Below are 22,984 nucleotides of genomic sequence, written 5' to 3'. Positions count from 1 at the left end.
CTCAAAATTGTTGCTATGTTTGAGCCCATTGTTGCAGCCACTGTGTCACTCCATCTTGCTGAAGGTTAAATACTTACTATGTACCAGGCCCAGTGTTTGAATGAGAAATTTAGACAAATGATCTGAGAAGTACAAACAAAGTTATGAAGAAAATGGGTCAGAACGTTAGAAATCACACCTTTCCCAGAAAACCCAGTGTATGTGGCTGCTCGACCTGAGTAAAAAAATGGAATAAAGTAGGTTGGCAATTTACATATGTATGTTAAGGATTTCTTTTGAGGAATTCAAAGAATAGATGCCTGCTAACGGCAAAGCTTAGCACAATTTGGCAAAGTATGTTGTTTCAAATAATTATTCACCAGTTTATTTTTTCAAGTGGGGCAAGACACTGTGGACGCATTTGTCATTACCTGGAAAATTGGGACACACACCTTCACTGCTTTCTGTACTCATCCCTGACCTTCTGCAGCTCACTCACCCCCTTGACCTGTAAGTCATAGCCAAACAAAATTACATGAAGTTCTGCAAATACATCATACTAACGTTTCATACCTCTCCTTCCACCCATGTTGTTCCTCCTTCCAGAATATCCTTTTCTTTACCCTCCGCCTCCCCCTAAATTCCTGCTGGGCCTCAAATCCCAGTTCAGGTTTCTGATCCTCTGAGAAGCCCCTCTTGGTGCTTCCCACACCTTTAGAGCCACTCCCTCCTCCCTCACACTTGGCCACCTTGTCATACATCCACCATTGCAAACATCATACCAGATTACAGTTATTTATGTAAATATCTGTGCTTCCCATTAAATGGTGAGAACTGTAAGCACCTTTAACATCAGTGACAAGTCATTGTTTTCCAGTAGGTGCCCTGATGCTGGCACAGAGGAGATGCATAGCTGGTGTCTGTTGACCTGAGAGGACTGTACAGGTGTTTTTATGGTTCTTGTTAGGTTAGGAGTTTGATGAGAACAGAAGCACTGAATAAATATTTATTGAGCACATACTATGTGCCAGGAGCTCTTCTGAGTGTTAGGGACTTATCAGTGAGCAGAGCAGATAAAAATCCCTGCTGTCATGGAGCATACAGACTACTCTTTAAACTGGATGGTCATATTGTTGTTGTTAGGTACCATCAAGTTGGCTCCTGACTCATGACAACCCCAAGCACAAGGAAGTAAAATGCTGCCTGGTCCTCTGCCATCCCCATGATCAGTTGCTGATCAGACCTTTGTGATCCATAAAGTTTTCATTGGCTGATTTTGAGAAGTAGATCACCAGGCCTTTCTTCCTAGTCCAACATACCAAAACCAAATACCCATTGTCATCGAGTCAATTCTGACTCATAGCGACCCTATGGGACAGAGTAGAACTGCCCCATAGAGTTTCCAAGGAGCGTCTGGTGGATTCAAACTGCCGACCTTTTGGTTAGCAGCGTAGCACTTAACCACTATGCCACCAGGGTTTAAGTCCAGCATAGACCCGGCTAAAAATTCTGTTACTAGAGAAGAAGAGGAGAACCGATATTGAGACATTAGCAGTCTTTGCCGTACTAGTCTTTCATTTTCTCTGTATTTAAATGGCATGTGTATTTTTTGTTCTTAAAAAATGGTGGAGTAAAATGAGCTGTCAAGCTACAAGAAGACATGGAGGACCTTAGATGCACGTTACTAAGTGAAAGAAACGAGTCTGAAAAACTACATAAGGTAAGATTCCAGCTATATGATGTTCTGGAAAAGGCAGCATTATAGAAGTAAAAAGATCAGTGTTTGCCAGGGGTTCAGGGGGAGGGGGAAGGAATAGTTAGGTGGAGCACAGGGCGTTTTAAGAGCAGTGAAACTATTCTGCACTATACTATTGTTGCGGTTAGGTGCCGTCGAGTCAGTTCCGACTCATAGCGACCCTACATACAAGAGAACGAAACACTGCCCGGTCCTGCACCATCCTCACAATCTTTGTTATGCTTAAGCCCATCATTGCAGCCACTGTGTCAGTCCATCTTGTTGAGGGTCTTCCTCTTTTTCGCTGACCCTCTACTTTACCAAGCAAGATGTCCTTCTCCAGGGATTGATCCCTCCTGATACCACGTCCAAAGAATGTGAGACGTAGTCTCGCCATCCTTGCTTCTAAAGAGCATTCTGGTTGTACTTCTTCCAACACAGATTTTTTCGTTCTTTTGGCAGTCCATGGTATATTCAATATTCTTCACCAACACCATAATTCAAAGGCCTCAATTCTTCGTCTAATTCATTGTCTAGCTTTCGCATGCGTATGATGTGATTGAAAACACCATGGCTTGGGTCAGGCACACCTTAGTCTTCAAGGTGACATCTTTGCTTTTTAACACTTTAAAGAGGTCTTTTGCAGCAGATTTGCCCAATGCAATGCATCATTTGATTTCTTGACTGCTGCTTCCATGGGTGTTGATTGTGGATCCAAGTAAAATGAAATCCTTTACAACTTCAATCTTTTCTCCATTTATCATGATGTTTCTTACTGGTCCAGTTGTGAGGGTTTTTGTTTTCTTTATATTGAGGTGTAATCCATACTGAAGGCTGTAGTCTTTGATCTTCGTCAGTAAGTGCTTCACGTCCTCTTCACTTTCAGCAAACAAGGTTGTATCATCTGTGTAACGCAGGTTGTTAATGAGTCTTCCTCTAATCTTGATGCCCCGTTCTTCTTCATATAGTCCAGCCTCTTGGATTATTTGCTCAGCATACAAGCTGAATAAGTAGGTGAAAGGATGCAACCCTGACACACAGCTTTCCTGATTTTAAACCATGCAGTATCCCCTTGTTCTGTTCAAACGACTGCCTCTTGGTCTATGTACAGGTTCTGCATGAGCACAATTAAGTGTTCTGGAATTCCCATTTTTCACGGTGTTATCCACAATTTGTTATGATCCACACAGTGGAATGCCTTTACATAGTTGGTAAAGCACAGGTAAACATCTTTCTGGTATTCTCTGCTTTGAGCCAGGATCCATCTGATATCAGCAATGATATCCCTGGTTCCACGTCCTCTTCTGAATCATGGTATTATAGTGGTGGATATACGACATTATGCATTTTTCAAAACCCATAGAAGTGTATAACACAAAGAGTGAACCCTAATGTAAACTGTGGACTTTAGTTAATACTAATGCATCAGTATTGGGTCATGCATTGTAACAGATGTACTACAGGAATGCAAGATGTTAGTAATACGGGAAACTGTGTGCAGGGAGGAGAGGAAGTATATGGATAATTTTTCTGCACAATTTGTCTGTAAACCTACAACTGCTCTAAAAGATAAAATGTATTTTTTAAAATGGTAGAAGATAGTAATTCTGATTTGTTTACCTTAGACACATATGTTGAACTTTGTTCCATGAGCATAAAACCCTATTTAATAGATTGCCTTGTTTGAGGATGTGTGTGTGTGCGTGTGTGTTGGGGAAAGCCAAGGAGAGGTTAATTTTCAAAAAGATGTTCTTGAAAGGGCATTCATGTGCTTTTGACTTCTCACAATAACCCACTGAGATAGATAGTTATAACAGGTGCTACTATCCCATTTTACAGATGGGAAAACCAGGGACAGAGAGTTCAGGTCAATTCATTAATATTGTAGAGCTAGTTGGAAGAAGGAAGAGCTATGTCTCCTGACTTCATACTTTTTATTTGATGAAGGAAGTGGTTAGTTAAAGAGTAGTGTAAGTAACTCAGGATCAGCGGGTCACTAAAATATTTACTGTCGTCATTAACTACAGTTGCCTCTGGGAAGGAAAGAATCAAATTAAACCTTTCTTCAAGAACATGAAAACTTCAGCTTTCTCCTGAGCCTCAATCCAAGTGACTACTTTGCCTTTACATTTTCCCTCTGGTTCGGCTAGTTGTCCTCTTCACACAGAAAGTAGCTCATGGTGCTGAGATCCTCCCGTCAGCAAGGGCTTCATTCAGCGAGTCCAAGCCTTGGGCTGCCACCTTCTCTGTGGTCACACTGGCCTCAGTTCAGCATGACTCCATGTTTCATAGGCTCCGTGCTTTGCCATGGCATTGCCCTGGCAGGCCCAAAGACCAACTGTTTATATCGGTGGCATTTGCCCACCCTCACCATTAGACAATGCTAGGCTTCCTGCCAAGTTTTAACCACTCATGTCCTGGTCCAGCTTCTATGCCCTGCTTTTCTGCCAAGACCTGGCATTTCCTTTTGTGTTTGCAACTGCCCCGCATTCCTGCATCTGTTCGTTTCACATACGATCAAGATATTCATAAAGTAGGGTAAAGGATCCCTCTTTGCTGCGTTAGAACAGAAGACTGAGAATTTTAGAAATTAAGAAAAAATATATATCAGAGATGAGGTATAAATGAAAAGACGACAAGCATTGGAAAGAATCTCTAAGCCTATGATTTCTCATCTGTAAAATGGGGATAATAATAATATCTACCTTGAAAGATTGTTATCAGGATTTTAGAGTTATATATGTAAACTGCCTAGCTTTGTGCCTGGAACATAGTAGTGTCTGCATAAATAGTAAAGAATAAAATAGAATAGATTTCCTTCTTTTTCTGTAATCTTTAAAATTTGGGCAGCAGTGCCTAAGAGAACTGAAAACATATGTCCACACAAAAATTGGTACTCAAATATTCATAACAGCATTATTCATAATAGCTAAAAAGTGAAAACACCCCAGATTTCCACCAACTGATGAGTATATAAACAAATCATGGTACATCCAAACAATGGAATATGTTTCAGCCATAAAGAGAAATGAAGTGCTGATACATGCTAAAACATGGATGAACCTTGAGAACATGCTCACGCAAGAAGCCAGACACGAAAGGACACGTACTGCACTGTTCTATTTCTATGAACTGTCCAGAATAGGCAAATCCATACAGACGGAAAATACATTAGTGGTTTCCTAGGGCTGGGAGAAGGGAGAATAAGGAATGACTGATAATGGGTATGAAATTTCTTTTTGGTATAATGAAATGTTCTGGAATTAGATTAGTAATGATGGTTGCACGACTCTGAATATACTGAAAACCACTGAAGTGTACACTTTAAAGAGGTGAATGTTAGGTATGTGAATTATATCTCAATAAAGCCGCTATAAAAAGGCTTGAGCAGCAGTATGTCTTAGCTGCTGTGCAAGGAGAGAAGTTACATATGGTGTTTGTGGGAAGTATACCTTTATGCTCACTGTATTGTACTTGCATAATTTTTTTTCCTTTTTTTCCAATTCTGTTGCTATTAGACTGGTTGAGAGAATTATTTAAAACTCGCTCTGTCAGTGACTGTTTGTCTTTCTTTTTCTATTGAAGATGTTTCTGTGTTTGTGAAAGCAGGGAAGTGACATTGTTGCTATCCTCCCAGCCACAGCTGAAATATTTCATTACTGAGCTCTGTGCCCTGAGCGTGTGTAGATGGATGGGCCTTGGCTAGTCAGAGCTGAAATAATGTGGTCTTTGTGTTGGGGTCATGTTTGCAGAGAGACCTTGCCATGCTGGAATACTATCATGGCATTTAAGTCTAAAAGCTCTGGTGGGCTATAAACAGACTTTTATCTCTAAAACCTGGGTATCTGGCTTCTCTTGAAACAACTGGAAACTCTAGCATTTCTGGGCACACATTCTAGCATGGTACCAATCAGATGGGGCCTGTGTATGCCTGATCTTCACTGTCCCCATCTCACACTGTTAGCTCACACACGGCCCATTTCACTCATTTTTGTTATCTGCTCAGGCTTTGTAGGCATTTGGGTTGGATTGTGAAAAGTCCCTCTGAAATTGTTCATTTATTCATTCATCAAACCCATGATAAGCTCCTATTTTTACAATAAACTCTATTCGGTACTGGCTCAGTGCCTGTTCTCAGAGGAGAGAGCCTGGTGGTGGAGAAGGACCTAATCCAACCCAGTTGCCATCTAGTTGATTCCAACTCATGGAGACTCCATGTGTTGGAGGGTAGAACTGTGCTCTGTAGCGTTTTCATGACTGTGACCTTTCAGAAGCAGATTGCCAGGCCTTCCTTCTGAGGCATCTCTGGATAAGTTCAAACCGCCAACCTTTCACTTAGTAGTCTAGCTCTTAACCATCTGTGCCACTCAGGGACTCCTTGGAGAAAGACATAGAAGCAGTTAGTTACAATACATGAGTAAGCACAACATATTGTATTTGCTTCATATGCTACGTATTTCTATGTATTTTCTACATATCCATATTTTCTACATATGCTGTAAGTATAGGCCGTATATTGATGTGTAATTACAGATACGTTGCATCCAGTCTAGCGTGAAGTGATTGGAGGGTAGAAAGGTTCAGGGCTTCTGGAGGAAGTGTTCTGGATCCTATCGTGTCCTGTTTTTAGTCAGTGCTTTTAGTTCTTGACCAGGCAGTAACTTTAAACTAGTAACTCCATTTCTTCAGGGCACAGTCACAAAATGAAGAACGTAACAGAATTGGACAAGTCAGCTAGGAACAGAAAAGGGGAAATAAATGAAGAGTGGGTGAAGAAGAGTGAGAAAAAGAACAAACAAGGAAGAAAGTAGAAGAAAAACAGGAAAGAGAATATTTCAACAAACGAGAAACATATTTATCTTGTCTCAGATGCTGCCACTGACATTTTCATAGAATTCCAAGTTTTCGCTCCTAGGAAAACTATGCTGAAGTAAACCCATTAAGCAAAGCTTGTAAGGAATTGATGAATATTTCCATTTTTCTTATTTTATTTCCTGCTGGGACATTTCCATCCCTTCATTCGAGGATGATCAGATTAGTCATGTTAATTAATGTCCTTGACAAGGCAGAGAATTCCTGGGCATCTGCTTTCTATGGGCAAGTGTGGTGGTGGGGGGGGTCCAGGGTGGGGTAGAGGAGGAGCACCAGAAGGACTGAAAGAAAAGCTCAAGCTCCAACACTCACCATTTGCATGACTTAAGCAAATCTTTGCCTCTCAATCTCAGCCTTCTCTTCCACAAAACGGGGAAATAATAATGTCTAACTTAGTTAATCACGGGGCTCAAAATGGAATAGGCTTATGTGAAAGTGCTTTTTACATGAGGGGTCTGGAGCTCTTAACACAAAGAAAAGAAAAAATATAGCTCTGAATCAAAAGTATTAACACATTGCTCCTTTGTAGTATGTTTAAGTTCATCTTGATTTTCTTAAGAAAGTATCAGGCTTTTGAATTGTCTGTTAACCGGTCGAACAACAAATTTCAGTATTCCCCTCTCCCGGAGCCCTGGTGGCACAGTGGTTAAGAGCTTGGCTGCTAACCAAAAGATCAGCAGTTTGAATCCACAAGATGCTCCTTGGAAACCCTATGGGATAGTTCTACTGTGTCCTATAGGGTCCCTCTGAGTTGGAATCGACTCAACAGCAATGGGTTTGGGTTTGGTTTTGTCCTTTAGGAATGAAATTGGTTAGTTGGTCCATTGCAATTTCCAGAATCAAAGACTTCTTACTGCATCACGCTTACCCAGTCTTTGGGTGTGTAATGTCTGTGAATTTTTCTGAGATTAAATGCGGTCTACTAAGAAGGGATGTTGAGGGCTATCAACATGTATTTTGTTGGTGAAGAAGGTTTCGTGAGAAGTGAGTTTTCCTGATTCTTCTTGGTTCGTTAGCAAGAATAATTAATTGACTTGGTTGTTGTTGTTGTTAGCTGCCCTTGAGTTGATTCCAACTCATGACAACCCCATGTGTGCAGAGTAGAAATGATCTGTAGGATTTTCAAGACTGTGAACTTTCAGAAGCTGATCACCAAGACTGTCTTCTGAGGTGCCTCTGAGTAGGTTTGAACCACCAACCTTTTAACCAGTAGTCAAACACTTAACTGTTTACACCACCCAGGGAATCCAATTGACTTGGTAGGACCTAGGAAAAAGCTTTTGTTGGCAGAAATCCCCAGCCCCCAATCCATGTCTATATCCACAACCATATCTAGTTTCCACCCAGCAGATGGGTTCTAGAACTTTAGATAGAAGCAAGATTCAGTTGCCATATTTTGTAGCATGGCCAAACATATCTCTTCCCCAGAACCACTGGAGGCTTTACTGAGAACAGAGACAGAGGTGATGGGGCCGACATGACCTTTTTTGAAAATGAATGTCACCACTTGCTTGCATAAGTGGAATTTTAATTTTAGGTGGAGCTCTTTATTTTCTACACCGATGAGACCTCCTTGCTGGATAAAAACAAGAGGCAGTTAAGAGGGCAGTTCAGTTTTTGAAGTCTCAAACTGGAAAATTCATTTTTGCCAACTCACTAGTTATGGTGCAGATCGTCCAGGCAGTGACTAACTTTGTTGTTCATTCCATCATTCCCTTGAGCTTTTGGAGATGTATTTTGCAGGTTCTGAGGTGGCTGCACAGTGTTGCCATCCTTCTTCCCCAATGATTGCAGTCCCTATTATTCTATCGAGTTCCTTCGTGGTTTAAACAGTTACCACGCTCAGCTGCTAACCAAAAGGTTGGAGCCTCCAGACCACAGAGTCACTTCAGAAAAAAGCCCTGGCAATCTACTTACAAATAATCAGCCATTGGAAACCTTATGGAATACAGTTCTGCTCTGACACAATGGTGTTGCCATGAGTCGGGGGCTGGCTGGACGGCAGCTACAACAACATTGTTCTGTAGTGTCAGAGGTGTAAACTTTCCGGGGTTGCAGGGAAGCTGAGGACATTCCCTGTGTGTCACTGCACACGGAAGTGATCAATGGCACCATGTCCTCAATATCTGTGTTCCACTGCTGAGGCATCCAGTCAGTATCATTAATATGGCTCCAGTGGCCCATGTTTACCAATGTGAGTTTAGTCCTAACAACTTCAGTAGACTTGTGGTAAAAATAAATGAGTCAAGTTGGTTATTAGTTTAAGAGCCAAGACTGAGAAATGAAAACTGACCTGGAACGAGAAGAAATGTCGGTGGTTTTATACATTGCCAGAGAAATCTTTTTTTTTTTTTTTAACCATAGCCAAGAAGCTGTATTATCCTGCAGATGTGTGTATTTCCTGGTCTGCCTGGTCTGCTCTCATTTTTCCATGTTATAGTGACCATGCACCTGTTAACTCGGGAACTCAGTCGGCCAAGGAGGTCCCTACACATGCTGTTGATCGTGTTTTCAAGCGTGTGCTCACATTTTTTGGGTTTATTTTGATTTTGATCCCGAGACTCTTGGGCCTTTGGGAACTTAAACAGCTAGAGAAGAGGAAGAGGCAAGAGGAAACAAGAACTAGAAACAGAATCTGAGAGAAAGTGGGTGGGCAGTATTATGGTGGAAAATGGCCTACACTTGCCTCTGAGGCCAAAGTAGATGTTGCACCTGTTTGTATCCAAGCTTCCATTTTAGGTACTCACTGCAAAGACAGTGAGCAAGGACCAATGGACAGAGAGGGGACAGAGCATGAGCACCAAGCTGTGTCCAGTCACAGCTCCCCTAACGGTGGAGGAGGGACACCTCGCAGTGGCTGCAGGTACTGGTGCTCCTTAGATGTAAACAGAAGTCGTTGTTCCAACCTGACCTTCAAAAAAAAAAATTACTTATGTGAGGACTGGCACAGTTCAAGAGCTGAGCTCTCTTTCTAGAATCTTATCCTGGGTCAGAGAGACCCTGGGAAGAAAGAGGGAAGAGAGTTGTGGATTAAATGTGAATCCACTCTGGTTGGGATACCTGTGGCAAAGATTGAACAGTCTTAGCCTCTCAGGAGCACTGACTTCCAGCCAGCTCTTGTTTGTGTTTTTGCAAATATTGGGTTTTCCATCTTGATTACCGTATGAGTTCCCTAGGGCTGCCATAACAAATGACCACAAACTACGTGGCTTAAAGAGTCCCTGCTAATCAAAAGGTTGGTGGTTTGAGTGAACCAAGAGGCTCCTTGGAAGAAATGTCTGGCTATCTACTTCCAAAACATCAGCTATTGAAAACCCTATGGAGCACAGTTCTACTCTGACACACGAGTCAGAATCAATTTGACAATAACTGGTTATGTGGCTTACAACAATAGAAATGTATTGTCCCTGGTTCTGGTGGCTAGATGTCCAATTCAGGGTGTTGACAGGGCCTTGCTCTCTCTGAAGGCTCTAGGGGAGGATCTTTCCTTGTCTCTTCCAGCTTCTGGTGGCTGTGGGCAGATCCTTGGCTGTGACAACTTAACTCCAATCTCTGCCTCCATGTTCACATGGCTGTCTTTCCTCTGTATCTCTCCTCTTCTTATAAGGACACCAGTCCTAAAAAGATTAGGGCCCACCCTAACGATCTCATCTTAACTAATTACATCTTTAATGACCTTATTTGCATATAAGGTCACATTCCCAGGCACCAGCATTAGGGCTTCAACCTATCTTTTGGAGGGACATAAATAAGGGCCCTGGTGGTGCAGTGGTTAAGAGATTGACTGCTAACCAAAAGGCAGGCAGTTCTAATCCACCAGCTGCTCCCTGGAAACCGTATGGGGCAGTTCTACTCTGTCCTGTAGGGTCAATATGAGTCGGAATCAACTCGACGGCAATGGGTTTTAAGTCAGAATTAGTAATTGTAATAATTTATAAATCATGTCTCTAGATCTACAGCTATCATTTCATATCATTTATTTTATTCAAGAAATCTTTTAGCTGGGGTTCTTTGTCAACTTTGTGGGTACCCTTCCTATGATTAGAAGAAGGATGGAAAAGTCGAAGCAGCACTCATTTTCATGGAGGCTGGGAGGAGCCTCAGCCGCTTTCAGGTCGGAAGAGGAGTCAGAGGGCCTAGGCTTCTCATGACAGGGCCTGGGGGCCGTGCTTTGTGCGTTGAGCAGAGCTGCAGGTGTCCCCTGAGGGTGGAGCTAGGTCTTCAGCTTAAACCTCCAAGGCTCACACATTCTGTGTCCTCAGCTTCCTCGCCAGATGGAAAAATCTACCTCAGTCACCAAGGATTTTGTGTTCAGTTGCCTGTGGAGTTTTGAAGCAAGACAGGCACCTCACTGTTGCATTGTACTCTGAAAATCAGGACTCTGAAAATCGAACCGTTAACACAGCCCTGTGCTTCCTCCAGGGAGCGTGCATCTGGCCTTTTGGCATCTCTCTTTCCAGCTCTCTGGTGGACTAGAGCCTGCGTGCTTTCATTACTGTGTATTGAAGCAGAAATACATTTTTGTCAAAGGGATTAAAAGGCAGCAGTTAAATGTGTCTGCCTGGACTTCTATCTGTTTCTTTTCCGTTCACCAGGGGAGTGGACAGACGGGGGTTGATGGGGGGTGGGGAGGGGAGGAACACAAGGCTTCCTCAGTGGGGCGGAGTCCTTCAGTAGGGTCGGATGGTCAGCTCAATTCTTCTTCCTCTGGGACAGGGATTAGCTCTGTACATCAAAAATCAGTATGGATGGACCTCCCAACCATAGACGGAAGATGTTGTTCATTTCCTCAGAAGCCTGAAAACAAAGAGAATCATAACAATTCAGGGAAGTAACAGTATAGGGATTTTTTTTTTTTTTAACTCAACAAGGGGAGTATTTTAAATATGCTTCTGTTTTTAATTAGACACATCTTTTCATACTCCAAGTAGCTAGTTTCTAAGGATGTTTGTCCGTGTTCTTAAACGTCAAGCAGATTTTGGAGTTGTTTAATCTGTACACCAGGGAAGTAAATGTCATACAATAAGAGCAACGTTTTTAGAACATGCAGGAGGGCAAAGAGGGTTGTCTTTTGTGTCTGTGAATTGTTCCTCCATCACTGTCATACCATACGCACCTGTTTAAGGTTCAGGCAGTTAAAAACCAGACTCTGCTCTTCAGGAATAGCAGGCGTTGGAGGCCTTTAGAACGAACCATCGCTGACGGGAGTGTCCTACTGTGCAATCATTACCCGTTGTTTCATAAGATGCTCAGGGGCAGATTTCTGACAACTTCTTAGACCTAAGCATTGGCAGAACTCAGGACGGGAGTACTGGAGAATTTAAATTCTGTGTAATGAGGAAACAACAGCCAAGGAAAGAAGTAGGGGCTATATAAATTCTCCTACACTATTTATAAATAACTTAGAGATAATGTAGAATTCCCACCAAACGAGCCCTGGTTGGCAGTTTGAACCCACCAGCCGCTCCATGGGTGAAAGATGTGGCAGTCTGCTTCTGTAAAGATTTACAGCCTTGGAAACCCTATGGGGCAGTTCTACTCTGTCCTCTAAGGTCACTATGAGTGGGAGTCACCTCGACGGCAGTGGGTATGGTTTGGTAAAATTCTCATAACTTTTGACTAACACCGTAGTCCAGTTTTTTGTTTGTTTTGTTTTAATTTACTCTTGCTCATATTCTGAGTGAAGAACAGCATATGTTAGACCTGATTCCCAATTTCAGGAATTGCTCTTTATGTGCTTCGTATGGTGAGACAATTATTTTGACTCACATAGTGCCCTTTTTGGACACCTGTTAGGCTAGACATTGATAACGGTGGCCATGTGTCACAGCTGATGTGATTTTTACTGACATGCTGCACTTCTCAGCAGAGTGACAAGCTAGATGAAGCTGTGACCCTCCTCCGCACTGCTTTGTCTTTGCTGTAAGATGCTCACCAGCTTACAGTGTTGTTGTTTTTAAAAATTTTATGTAGTCAGATTCATGAATCTTTTATTATATCTGGTTTTTTGGTCATAATTAGAAATTCTGTCCTGATACACAAGTTATAAAGTATTTTACTCGTATTTTCTGTGAGGGCTTGTATTTTTTTAACTTAGATCTCTTATTTATTTGGACTTTATTCTGGTGTATGGTGTGAGACATGGATCCATTTTTTATCTTTTTTTCTAACTGGCTCTCCAGTTGCCTCAACACCTTTATTAAAAAGTTCTGCTTTCCCACAGCAATTTGAGGTGCCACCTTTATCGTATGCTAAATTTCTGTTTCTGTTTCACTGGTCTCCCCATCTGTTTCTGTGTCATCACCACATCGTTTTAATTGCATTGTCTTTGTAGTATATAGTTGTCCTTTACTGCTTTTTTTTGACAGAGTTTACTAGCAATTCTTGCATTTTTATTTTTCCATATATATTTTATAATCAACTTTTCTAGTTCTAGAGGAAAAAAATTATCATTATTTTTATTGGAATTACATATAATTTTTAAATTAACTTAAGGAGAATTATCATCTCTACCATGTTGAGTTATCCTATCCAAGAATAAGGAATGTCTTGCCATTTTTCAAAGCTCCTTTTTTTTTCTTGCAAGAGTGTTTTACAGTTTTCCTCATACGGGTTTTGCGCAATTCTTGTTTTTTTTTATTATTTTTTATTTTATTGTATTTAAATGGGATTTTAATTGAAACAGGGTAGAATTTAGGCCAAATGTTATTAAACATGATAAAGAGGGGTACTGTACAATATTAAAGGACGCAATTCACATCAAATATGTAAGTGTGAATATCTTCTATATATCTTCTAAATGGATTTTGTTTGTATGTATGAAGGTTTGATTTCTGCCTGTTGGTTCTATATTCTGCTACTTTAATGAATTCTTCTATGATTTTATTATTGATTCTCTTGTGTTTTCCAGGTATAATATTGTATCATCTACAAACAGAGATAATTTTACTTCTTCTATTCCAAATCTTATGCCTCTAATTGTTTTCTTTTGTTTAATTGTATCGACTAGTATACTCAGCGTAATATTAAACAGTAATAGGCGTTACGGGCATCTTTGTCTTGCTCTTGACCTTAGCGGCAGTGCCCTTCTCCATCAAGTAAGGCTTCATTGTTGTTGTTAGGTGCCATTGGTCAGTTTCAACTCATAGTGACCTTATGTATAACAGAATGAAATGCTGCTTGATCCTGCACCATCTTCACAATCCTTGCTATGTTTGAGCCCATTGTTGCAGCCATCTCATTGAGAGTCCCCCTCTTTTTTTGCTGACCTTCTATCAGGCACGATGTCCTTCTCCAGGGATTGGTCCCGCCTGGTAACATGTCCAAAGTAAGTGAGACAAAGGACTGAGGTATATGTCTAACTCTGTGTGTGTTGTATATTTTAATCATGTTAGAAAGGGTACAACAATTATTACTTACTGAGTGTGGAATTTTTTTCTTTTTCTTTTTTAATATCGTGCTTTAGATGGAGGTTTACAGAACAGACTAGCTTCCTATTAAACAGTTAGTCAGCGGTTCAAAATCACCGGAGGCTCTGTGGGAGAAAGAGTGGCAGTCTGCTTCCATGAAGATTTACAGCCGTGGGTTGACTTGTCATGGGGTTGTTAACCATTGTGTGGTGGTTAAGATTGTGTGTCAACTTGGCTGGGCCACGATTCTCCGTGTTTTAATGTAATCATTTAATGTAATGTAATCATTCCCATGATTGAATATAGTGTGAGTAGCCAATCAGATGAAAGGGAGTCTCCTTGGGGGTGTGGCCCACATCTGTATATAAGCAGACGTTCTGGCTTTTTGCTCTCTCTGGATCCTGCGGCTGTTTCCTGTCATCACATCTCCCGTTCTTGGGACTTGAGCTGTCAGCTTATCTGCTGAACCTGGATTCGTCGATCTGCACAGCCTGTGAGTGGGGGCCCTGCTCTCCGACCTTCCGATCTTCTGCAGCTGTGTGACTAGGGAGAGGCCTCTACCCTGATCCACGGACTTGGGACGTTCTAGCCTCTACAATCGCGTGAGCTGTTTCCTTGATATAATCTCTCTATATATACATATTTATACACTTTACTGGTTTTGCTTCTCTAGAGAACCCAGCCTAAGACACGTTGTCATAAAACAATATGTGTACTGTTTAGTGAGAAATTATTTGTCCTGTAAACCTTCATCTAAAGCACAAATAAAAAAAAGAAAAAAAAATTTACAGCCTTGGAAACCCTATGGGGTTGCTATGAGTTGGAACTGACCAGTGGGATTGGTTTTGGTTGGTAATATTGAAGCTTAGAAGGCAGTGAGTTTATGTTAATGGTAGAGGAATAATTTGGAAAGGGAGGGTGAGAATGGTTGCACAACTTGAAGAATGTAATCAATGTTACTGAACTGTTGTAGAAATTGCTGAATTGATGTATGTTTTGCAGTATATATTTTCTATAACAAAAATAAAAAAATTTAAGGAAGTAGATTTCCTAATATTGAATTATCTTTAGGCTATGCTATATTATTTTCTTAATAGAATGTTTCATTCTATTTGCTAATACCTTATTTTAGATTTTTGCAACATGTTCATTAGAAGAGATTGATCTGTAGTTGTGTGTGTGTGTGATCTTTAGCAGGTTTAGATACCAATACTGTATTTGCATTATTAAAGAATTCGGAATTTTCATTCTTTTTCTACACTCTAGTGAACAAGCTATGTAACACTAGAAATATCAGTCTATTAAGATTTGGTAAAATTCCTTTGTGAAACTATCTGGAAGTAGCGTTTTCTTTTCTTTTGTTTGTGGGATATTTCTTTGGTAACTTTCTCTATTTTGTTCACGGAAGTTGGTTAAGCTTTATATCTCTACAGGATTCAATTTTGCTAATGTGCATCTTCCAAAGAAATCATCTATTACGTCTAGTTTTCAAATTTATTTTTCATTGAGTTGCGCAAAGTAGTTGCTTATTATTTTTTAAAAAATTCTTTATATCAATCATTATTTCTCCCCCCCTTGTCATTTCTTATTTTTTATATTTTGTGCAGCCTCCTCTTTTTTTATTAGATTAACTAGTGTTGTAATTAGTAATTTGCTGATATTTTTCAAAGAATGAGCACTTTTGTTTAAGTTCTACTGTTTTTCTGTGTTTTAATATCATGACTTTCTATTTTTACTTTTTCTTCCTTCGGCTTATATTATGTTTGTTAGCTTTAAATTATGTCTTTTGACTCTTCTCTATTACCAACGTGATAACCAATAAACTTGTTCAATGATGAACTTTCTCCTCTCACTTCCATTTCTTTTAAGTTTTGCATTATTTTTACTATGTTAAAGTGTGTGACATTTATTCTTCTGCCTTTGTCCTCATCTTCATTTTAGTTTTAGTTCTACAATGAAATATATTGTAAATATGTTTCAGTTCTTTTGCTGACATTTCCTAAATCATATCTTAGTTGGATGAAGCTCTAATAGATTTCTAAGGAATATGGTATTCTTTATTCTTGTATACTTAAATCTATTTTTTGTAGCCTTAATACTTGAAGGACAGGTAGGCTGGTTAGAAAGTCATTAACCATTTTCTTTCCTTGGATTGCTTGAAAATGATAGTTTACTGTTGTCTTGCTTTATATGTTGCTGTTTAGAATTCTGACAATTTTTTTCATACTTTTTATAGACTTTATTTTTAGGGAAGTTTTAGGTTTACAGAAAAATTGTGCAGAAAGTAGAGATTTCCACATATTCCCTACCCCCAAGCACACTGCTTCTATTATTAACATTTTGCGTTTCTGTGGTACATTTGTTTCAGTGCATGAACCAATATTGATACATTATGTTTAGCTAAAGTCCATAGTTTACATTGCTGTTAGTTGCTGTAGAGTTGATTACAACTCATGTTGACCCCAAGTGTGCAGACTCGAACTGCTCCATAGGGTTTTCATTACAGTTCAAAATTTCTGTTGTACAGTCCTAAGGGTTTTGAAAAATGCATGTCATGTGTCTACCATTACCATATCATGGAAAATAAAATTTGACTGCCCTTAAAATGCTCTGTGCTTCACCTATTCATCCCTCCCTCCTCTGCTGGGACCCTTGATGACCACCTATATTTTCATTGTGTTTATAGTTGGCACTGTGGTTAAGTGCTTGGCTGCTAACTGAAAAGGTGAGCTTTGAACTCACCAGCTGCTCCTTGGGGGAAAGATGTGGCAGTCTGCTTCCATAAAGATTTTAGCCTTGGAAACCCTATGGGACAGTTCTACTCTGTCCTATAAGCTCAGTATGATTCAGAATCCCCTTGACAGCAACAGAGTATAGTTTTGCCTTTTTCAGAAAGTCATATAGTTGCAATCATACAGTTTGCAGTGTTTTCAAACTGGCTTCTTTCACTTAGTAATATGCATTTAAGGTTCTTCCATGTCTTTCCATGGCTTGAAAGCTAATTTCTTTGTGTCATTGAATAATACTCCATTGTATGAATGTGCCAGTTTGTTTATCCATTGGACCGTAATTTGATTTTCTTTCCTTTGTAAATGGTTTGGTCTTTTTGCCTAAAGGCATAGAGAAGTTTTTTCTTTATCATTAAAAAATCGAATAGTGTTATTAGTAAATTTTTCAGAATTGATTGCTCTGGTTCAATTTTCGCAGGTATATAGTGAGCTTATAAATGGATATTTAGGTCTTTTATTTGCAGAAAATTTTCCTTATATTTAAGTTGTAAATATTCTGTTCCATTTTTTCCCTTCTTTTTCAAAGACCTCAGTTGTTTTTTTTTTTTTTTCCCTTATAGTAGTTTTGTATAGCTGTGGTCTGCTATTTACTGTTAATTTTGAAATTTCCTAATTTTTAAGAGCAGCAGTAACAGTTGTGTTTATACAGGGGAGAAGGATTTGGGCTAGTTACTAGCTATCTTAGTTTAAGTCCTCATTCTTCTGTTGTATATGGAACTTCCACGCTTTTTCTATTTTGTTAAATTTCAAGATAGATTAGGGTAAATCAGTTTGTTAACCTTTCAAGTTAGATCAGAAATCAGTTTTGCATACGTTATTTGAAGACGCTTGAAGGTACTGTCTTTCTCATAAATGATGGTAAATTTAATTCAGAATAGAAATGTGAAGATACCATAGATTTACAGTTTCATACTGAAAATTTTATTGTGGCTTTCTCCTGTAGAACGTGTGATTAAACCAGCATTGACTAGAAATCCTGTTGTAACCTGAAAATTAACATGAAATGCAAAAGAAAGTTAGCAATTGCTTAAATTGAAAGTAATTGTTAAGGGAAGTTAGCAGGTCGAGTTTACATCTTAGCTAACTGAAAATTAAAGCAAGCAGGATTTTTCCCAAGAAGATTCATTTACTGACTCCATTTCAATTCATTTTATGTTTATTCTGTTTTATTGTTTGTATGCTTTTCTCTTTCAACACAACTATTTATTGATTCTACTATTGGTCAAGCCCTGTTTGACTATCCAATAACACAAAGATGATTGTAAATAGTATCTCTCACTTCAGAAACTCATTGTCTAGTTTGGACTCTGTGGGAATTAATTTCAAATAATACAATTTTTTTTTTTTTTTTTTTTTCAGAATTGGCTATTCTCTTTTCGGGTGGTTTGGTATTTTGCATTTCCTCCTTTTTCTTTGGATTACATAACTGAACTATATTTTGCTTTCTCTCATGCAGGGCAGCCACTGATCACAATGTGGATAATACAACAGAAATACTCAGGGAATGGTTGAAAAATGTACAGAGCCTGTATCACTATGTAGAATGGAGGCGTATGGATGAACCACAGTGAGTAGCAAGATCAGATTTTGTAAACTCATAATTTTCTTTCTCCTCCAGCTAATTCTCCAGTCATTCAAGTTTCTATCCTGGGAGGCACATGTGACTTTTTCTTGTCTTTCATCTCTGTATCTAGTGAGCTGTGAAGACTATCATTTCTTCCTTTGACAGATCTTCACATGTCTCTCTTCCTCTTTACTCCAACAAAATTCAGGTTCTCATTAGTTCATAAGTAAATTACCATAGCAGTATATGTTTTTAAAATATTAATATCATTTATTCATATTTGAGTATAAACCTTTTATACTTGAGAGATCATAGTGAAAAGTTTCTATACTTTCTACATACACCTTGCTTTTTTTACTTACCATATCTTGGAAATCATTCCATAGCAGTAGCCAAAGAACTTATTCATTCCTTATGTGAATATTTTTATATTTTTCCATTGTATGGATGTATCATGATTACTTAATCGATCCCTTACTGATGGACACTTAGGTTGTTTCCAATCTTAACCATAGCAATTTCTTAGGTGCTTCCATCTCCAAGTCATCCTACGTACCATCTTGTCAGATCAATCTACCTAATATACAAATTAAGTGGCTTTATTTCTCTGTTAAAAGAACTCCAACACCTCTCCAGTACCTACTGACCAAAGTTCAAATACCTCAGACGTATAATCAAAAGATTCCATAAACTTAGCCCCCATACTTAATGCCCCCATATTGCCTGCTGCTTCCCAATAGAAAACCTACTTTATTCAGAATGTTCCTTTTTTTTTTCTCTTTCAATCCCAAGTCTTTGCTCTTGTAGGTGTACTTTCTTGGAAGGCCCTTCCCTTCTGTGTAACTAACTCATATCCCAAATCCCACCTCCTACAGAAAGTCTTTCCCAATCCCTGCAGTTACAAAGATCTCTTTAACTCTCATCACTTGTGTTGCCTATTTTCTACATCACCCTTTTGATACAAAACACTTAACATTATTATTTAAGTGTGTAAGTTATTTATTTTGAAGTAAGTTGTAGGTTCTTTGGCAGAGGTTAGAGAGTAGAAACATTTTATGTTTTCCCTCCATGCTATGTTCCTGGCAGTCACTAAATTAACACTTGTTGGGTGAACAAATGAGTGAATGAGAGCATGAAGAAACTATTGTAAATGTTCGCAAGGCTACTATAATTCCAGCTTAAAGTCTACAAATCTTAGAGCTAGAATGAATTGAGTTTGCCTGAATTTCTGCCCAGGTTAAGTCATTTATTGAAAGCCAAATTTGTATTTTAATAACAAATGCCATTGTGGAGAGAAAAAAAACCCTGTTTTTCTAGTCTCTCTCTATGTAAGTACATTCATGATCTATCTATCTATCTATCTATCTATCTATCAATATTTCTAATCCCAATGTATGGTCCACATGTTAAGCAAAACTGAACAACAAAGCCTGAGCAGTATAAAAGATTCGAACACCTCTTTGGAGTTTCTTATCATGGAATTTGGCTGAATTAATCAATGGCACAGAAAGACTTTATGTAGCTACCTTACATCCTGGTTATTTTCTCAACAGCCAGATTTTGACTGAATGTGCCAAGGTCAGTGTGAAAAATAGTAGGGAAAGTTTTGGTTCTTTTGGTAGTATATCCAGAAAAACAGGAATTCCATTGATTTTCTTTGAAACAGTAATTGGAGAAGACATCCCAGAGAACTCCTGTGCAGTACGTAGTTTTATTAACTTTATTTGTATGGTTAAAGTCTCATTGTTTTTGTGGTTTCCCATTAACTAAGGCAAACGTACAGCTAGCATCGCTACAAGAACTTTAAGTGGTGCCCGTCTTGGCCACTATGACAATATCAGCGTCCATACCAGTTGGAAGCCTTCAGAAGGATTTTGTAGAGTGTGCCAACCCACTTGCCTATGTGGCCATTTAAGGGTCCTGGCTATTTTGTAGATGTTGATAAACAGAGATTCCCAAATACATTATACATCTACTCCATGATTTCAGTTCACCTAGAATAGATCAATGTGTTAGGTTCTGTGGAATCTTTTGCTGAGATGCCACCAAGTAAATTTAACCTTTACTTTTCCTGGGAAATTCTTATTTTTACACTGCAACATTTCCAAATTACTTGACAACAGGACATCTAGAATAGAGCCTAGGAATATGGGCTTGAGGGTTAAACTGTCTGGAGTCAAATCCTGACTGTGCCCCTTATTAACTGCGTAATATTAGGCAAATGACTTAATCTCTCTATACCTGTTTCCTCATCCGTGGAATGGGGAGAATAGTAGTTCTTACCTCACAAGACTCAATGTTAGAACCCAATGAATTATTTCCTATAAAGACTTTTGTGTACAGTAAGCAGCAAGCTACTAAATATCTCCTTACTGCAATTCCTTATCTGCAATATGGGGACGATGATACCAACAATAGGATCTACTTGCCAGGGTTGCTGGAGGATTGAATGAGTTAATATATATCAGCATCTAGGACAGAGCCTGGCACTTGTAGGCACTTCATAACCCATAGTCGTCAAATCAATTCCAACTCAAAGCAACCCTATAGGACAGAGTAGAACTGCCGCATAGGGTTTCCAAGGAGCAGCTGGTGGATTTGACTGCCGACCTTTTGGTTAACAGCCAAGCTCTTAACCACTGCATCAGTTATTATCATCATACTCTTTTAGGTCGTATCCTGATGAAATTGGACCAAAGCACTGGCCAAACTCCCGGTTTACCCATGTGATGAGACTACGGCAGGCAGCCCTTCGAACTGCGAGGGAAAAATGGTCAGACTACGTTCTGGTAAAAGCAGATGTTTGATTTCTTGACAGCTGTTGTCTAGAATGTGTCCAAATCAATTATCTAAAAACTGGGACCATGCAGGCAATCCAAACAACCTCTTTGTTTAGGTACCACCACCCCCTTTTAAAATAAAGGCTCAAGGGAAAATGTGGGGAACTTAACACTGGAATATTTAGATTTCATCTCAGACCCACTCCTGATTGGCATTTTCAGTGAATGAGCAAAGACTTTCCTGAATCATTTGGTCTCTTTCATATAACAGGCATTAAAAAAAAGAAAAGAAAATCTGCACTGTTTTAGTTCATGGGAGAATGCTGTAGGTGAAGAGATACAAGTTGTTTGAATAACTTTTTGGAAGAATTTTGGGGGTATGGGAAAATAATTATATTAAAAGTGATTCAGATTAGCAGCTCTGAAATTCCATTCCTCTGTGTTCCTGGGAGATTTGGAGAATGGTATCTCTTGTTGGGCTCCTGGTCGCTCCCAATTATGCTGGACTCTAGTGGAGAGCTCTCTCCCAGAAAAGGTTCCAGCACTTCCCTTAGAGTGGCGCCAAACAGTGCTGGACCTGATGGTTAGGAGTCAATGTTGTAGGTGATTTTGGCCTTGATGAATCTATCTCAATTGAGAAGAACAATTTCCTAAATATCAAAGAACAAAAGTCCCCTTTTCCCTTTTGAAATTGACAGAGAGCTTTCTTCCCCCACTCATTTATGAGAACCAGATTCTTCATCTGTGCCCCTCAAAATTCATTTAATTCTTTTGTCAAATGTTTCCCAGTGTGAAAACAGAAATAACACCAATAAAGCAAAGCAAACATTGTTTCATTAAATTTATGGACATCTACTCTCTGTCACTAGAGGTGTCAATTCATAAAGGGAATTATTTTGACCTATGTCTCTCTCTAGCCTCTCAATCACAACAAAAATCAGCCCAATACTTTATTACACACGTGTTCAACACAAATAATTTCATAAATGTTTTCAAATTTTACTGACAATATTCAACATCATATAACTGTTTAAATGCCAAGTAGTGTACAAATGCTGAACCACAAAAATGTTTGGTAATCAGATTGACTGTCATAAAAATGAAGGATGCTGATTATTTATTATAGATAGAATCTGGTCTTATACTATCTTGTAAATGAATCAATGCTAATATGGACTGCTGCTAGGATTAGGAAATAGCTTCATCGGTTCTCACAGGTTGATATAATGTACTTTAGACCAGACTTCTATTTGTAACGTTAAAATAGCACTAACACATCTATTTTGGGCCCTCCTGGAATTACTATCCAAAACCTAAATGGATCTGTCCATCTGCATCCAGAGTGTTTGTTGAATGGATCTTTAAGGGCTTGGGGCCATTAATATAGATTGGGTCCTAGGTGAGTCTGTTCATTGCTTGGTGCCTCATGTAGAGCTGAACACGTGGAAGAGGGACTACATGTGTTTTGACTGACTGCATGGTGACTTTCTCGAAAGCCACCCAGCTGCATTGGTTTCAGTAGGGAGAACACATAGACATCTCATGAGCTAGTGAATCTTTTAAAAGTGCTGGGTGTTTATTTTTGAACCCAATACTGAGAAGAACCTTTTGACCTGACATTATCCTTTTCTTTTCCTAGTTCATAGATGTCGACAATTTCCTGACTAATCCAAAGACCCTTGATCTAATGATTGCAGAAAACAAAACCATTGTGGCCCCCATGCTGGAGTCTCGCAGTCAGTACTCTAATTTCTGGTGCGGAATCACACCTCAGGCAAGTCTTGTGGGCAATGAATTACGGCCACAAGTTTTTTTTTTTTTTCTGTATTTATTTATTTATTTTATTGTACTTCAGG

General features: G+C 39.2%; 1 protein-coding gene across 1 annotated transcript in view; it reads left to right on the top strand.

Annotated features, from left to right (window-relative positions):
* COLGALT2 (collagen beta(1-O)galactosyltransferase 2) overlaps window positions 1–22,984 on the top strand; it is a 127,127-nt gene that overhangs the window by 58,044 nt on the left and 46,099 nt on the right. The window contains exons 2-4 of the mRNA XM_004372909.2: window positions 18,241–18,351; window positions 21,020–21,137; window positions 22,768–22,902. Coding sequence (XP_004372966.2) covers window positions 18,241–18,351; window positions 21,020–21,137; window positions 22,768–22,902 — 364 coding nt within the window. The remainder of the gene's footprint in view (window positions 1–18,240; window positions 18,352–21,019; window positions 21,138–22,767; window positions 22,903–22,984) is intronic.

The sequence above is a fragment of the Trichechus manatus genome, unplaced genomic scaffold, assembly GCF_000243295.1.
Source record: "Trichechus manatus latirostris isolate Lorelei unplaced genomic scaffold, TriManLat1.0 scaffold00021, whole genome shotgun sequence".
NCBI lineage: Eukaryota > Metazoa > Chordata > Mammalia > Sirenia > Trichechidae > Trichechus > Trichechus manatus.
Note: the sequence above shows the minus strand (reverse complement) of the source record. Positions and strands in the feature narration are given on the sequence as shown.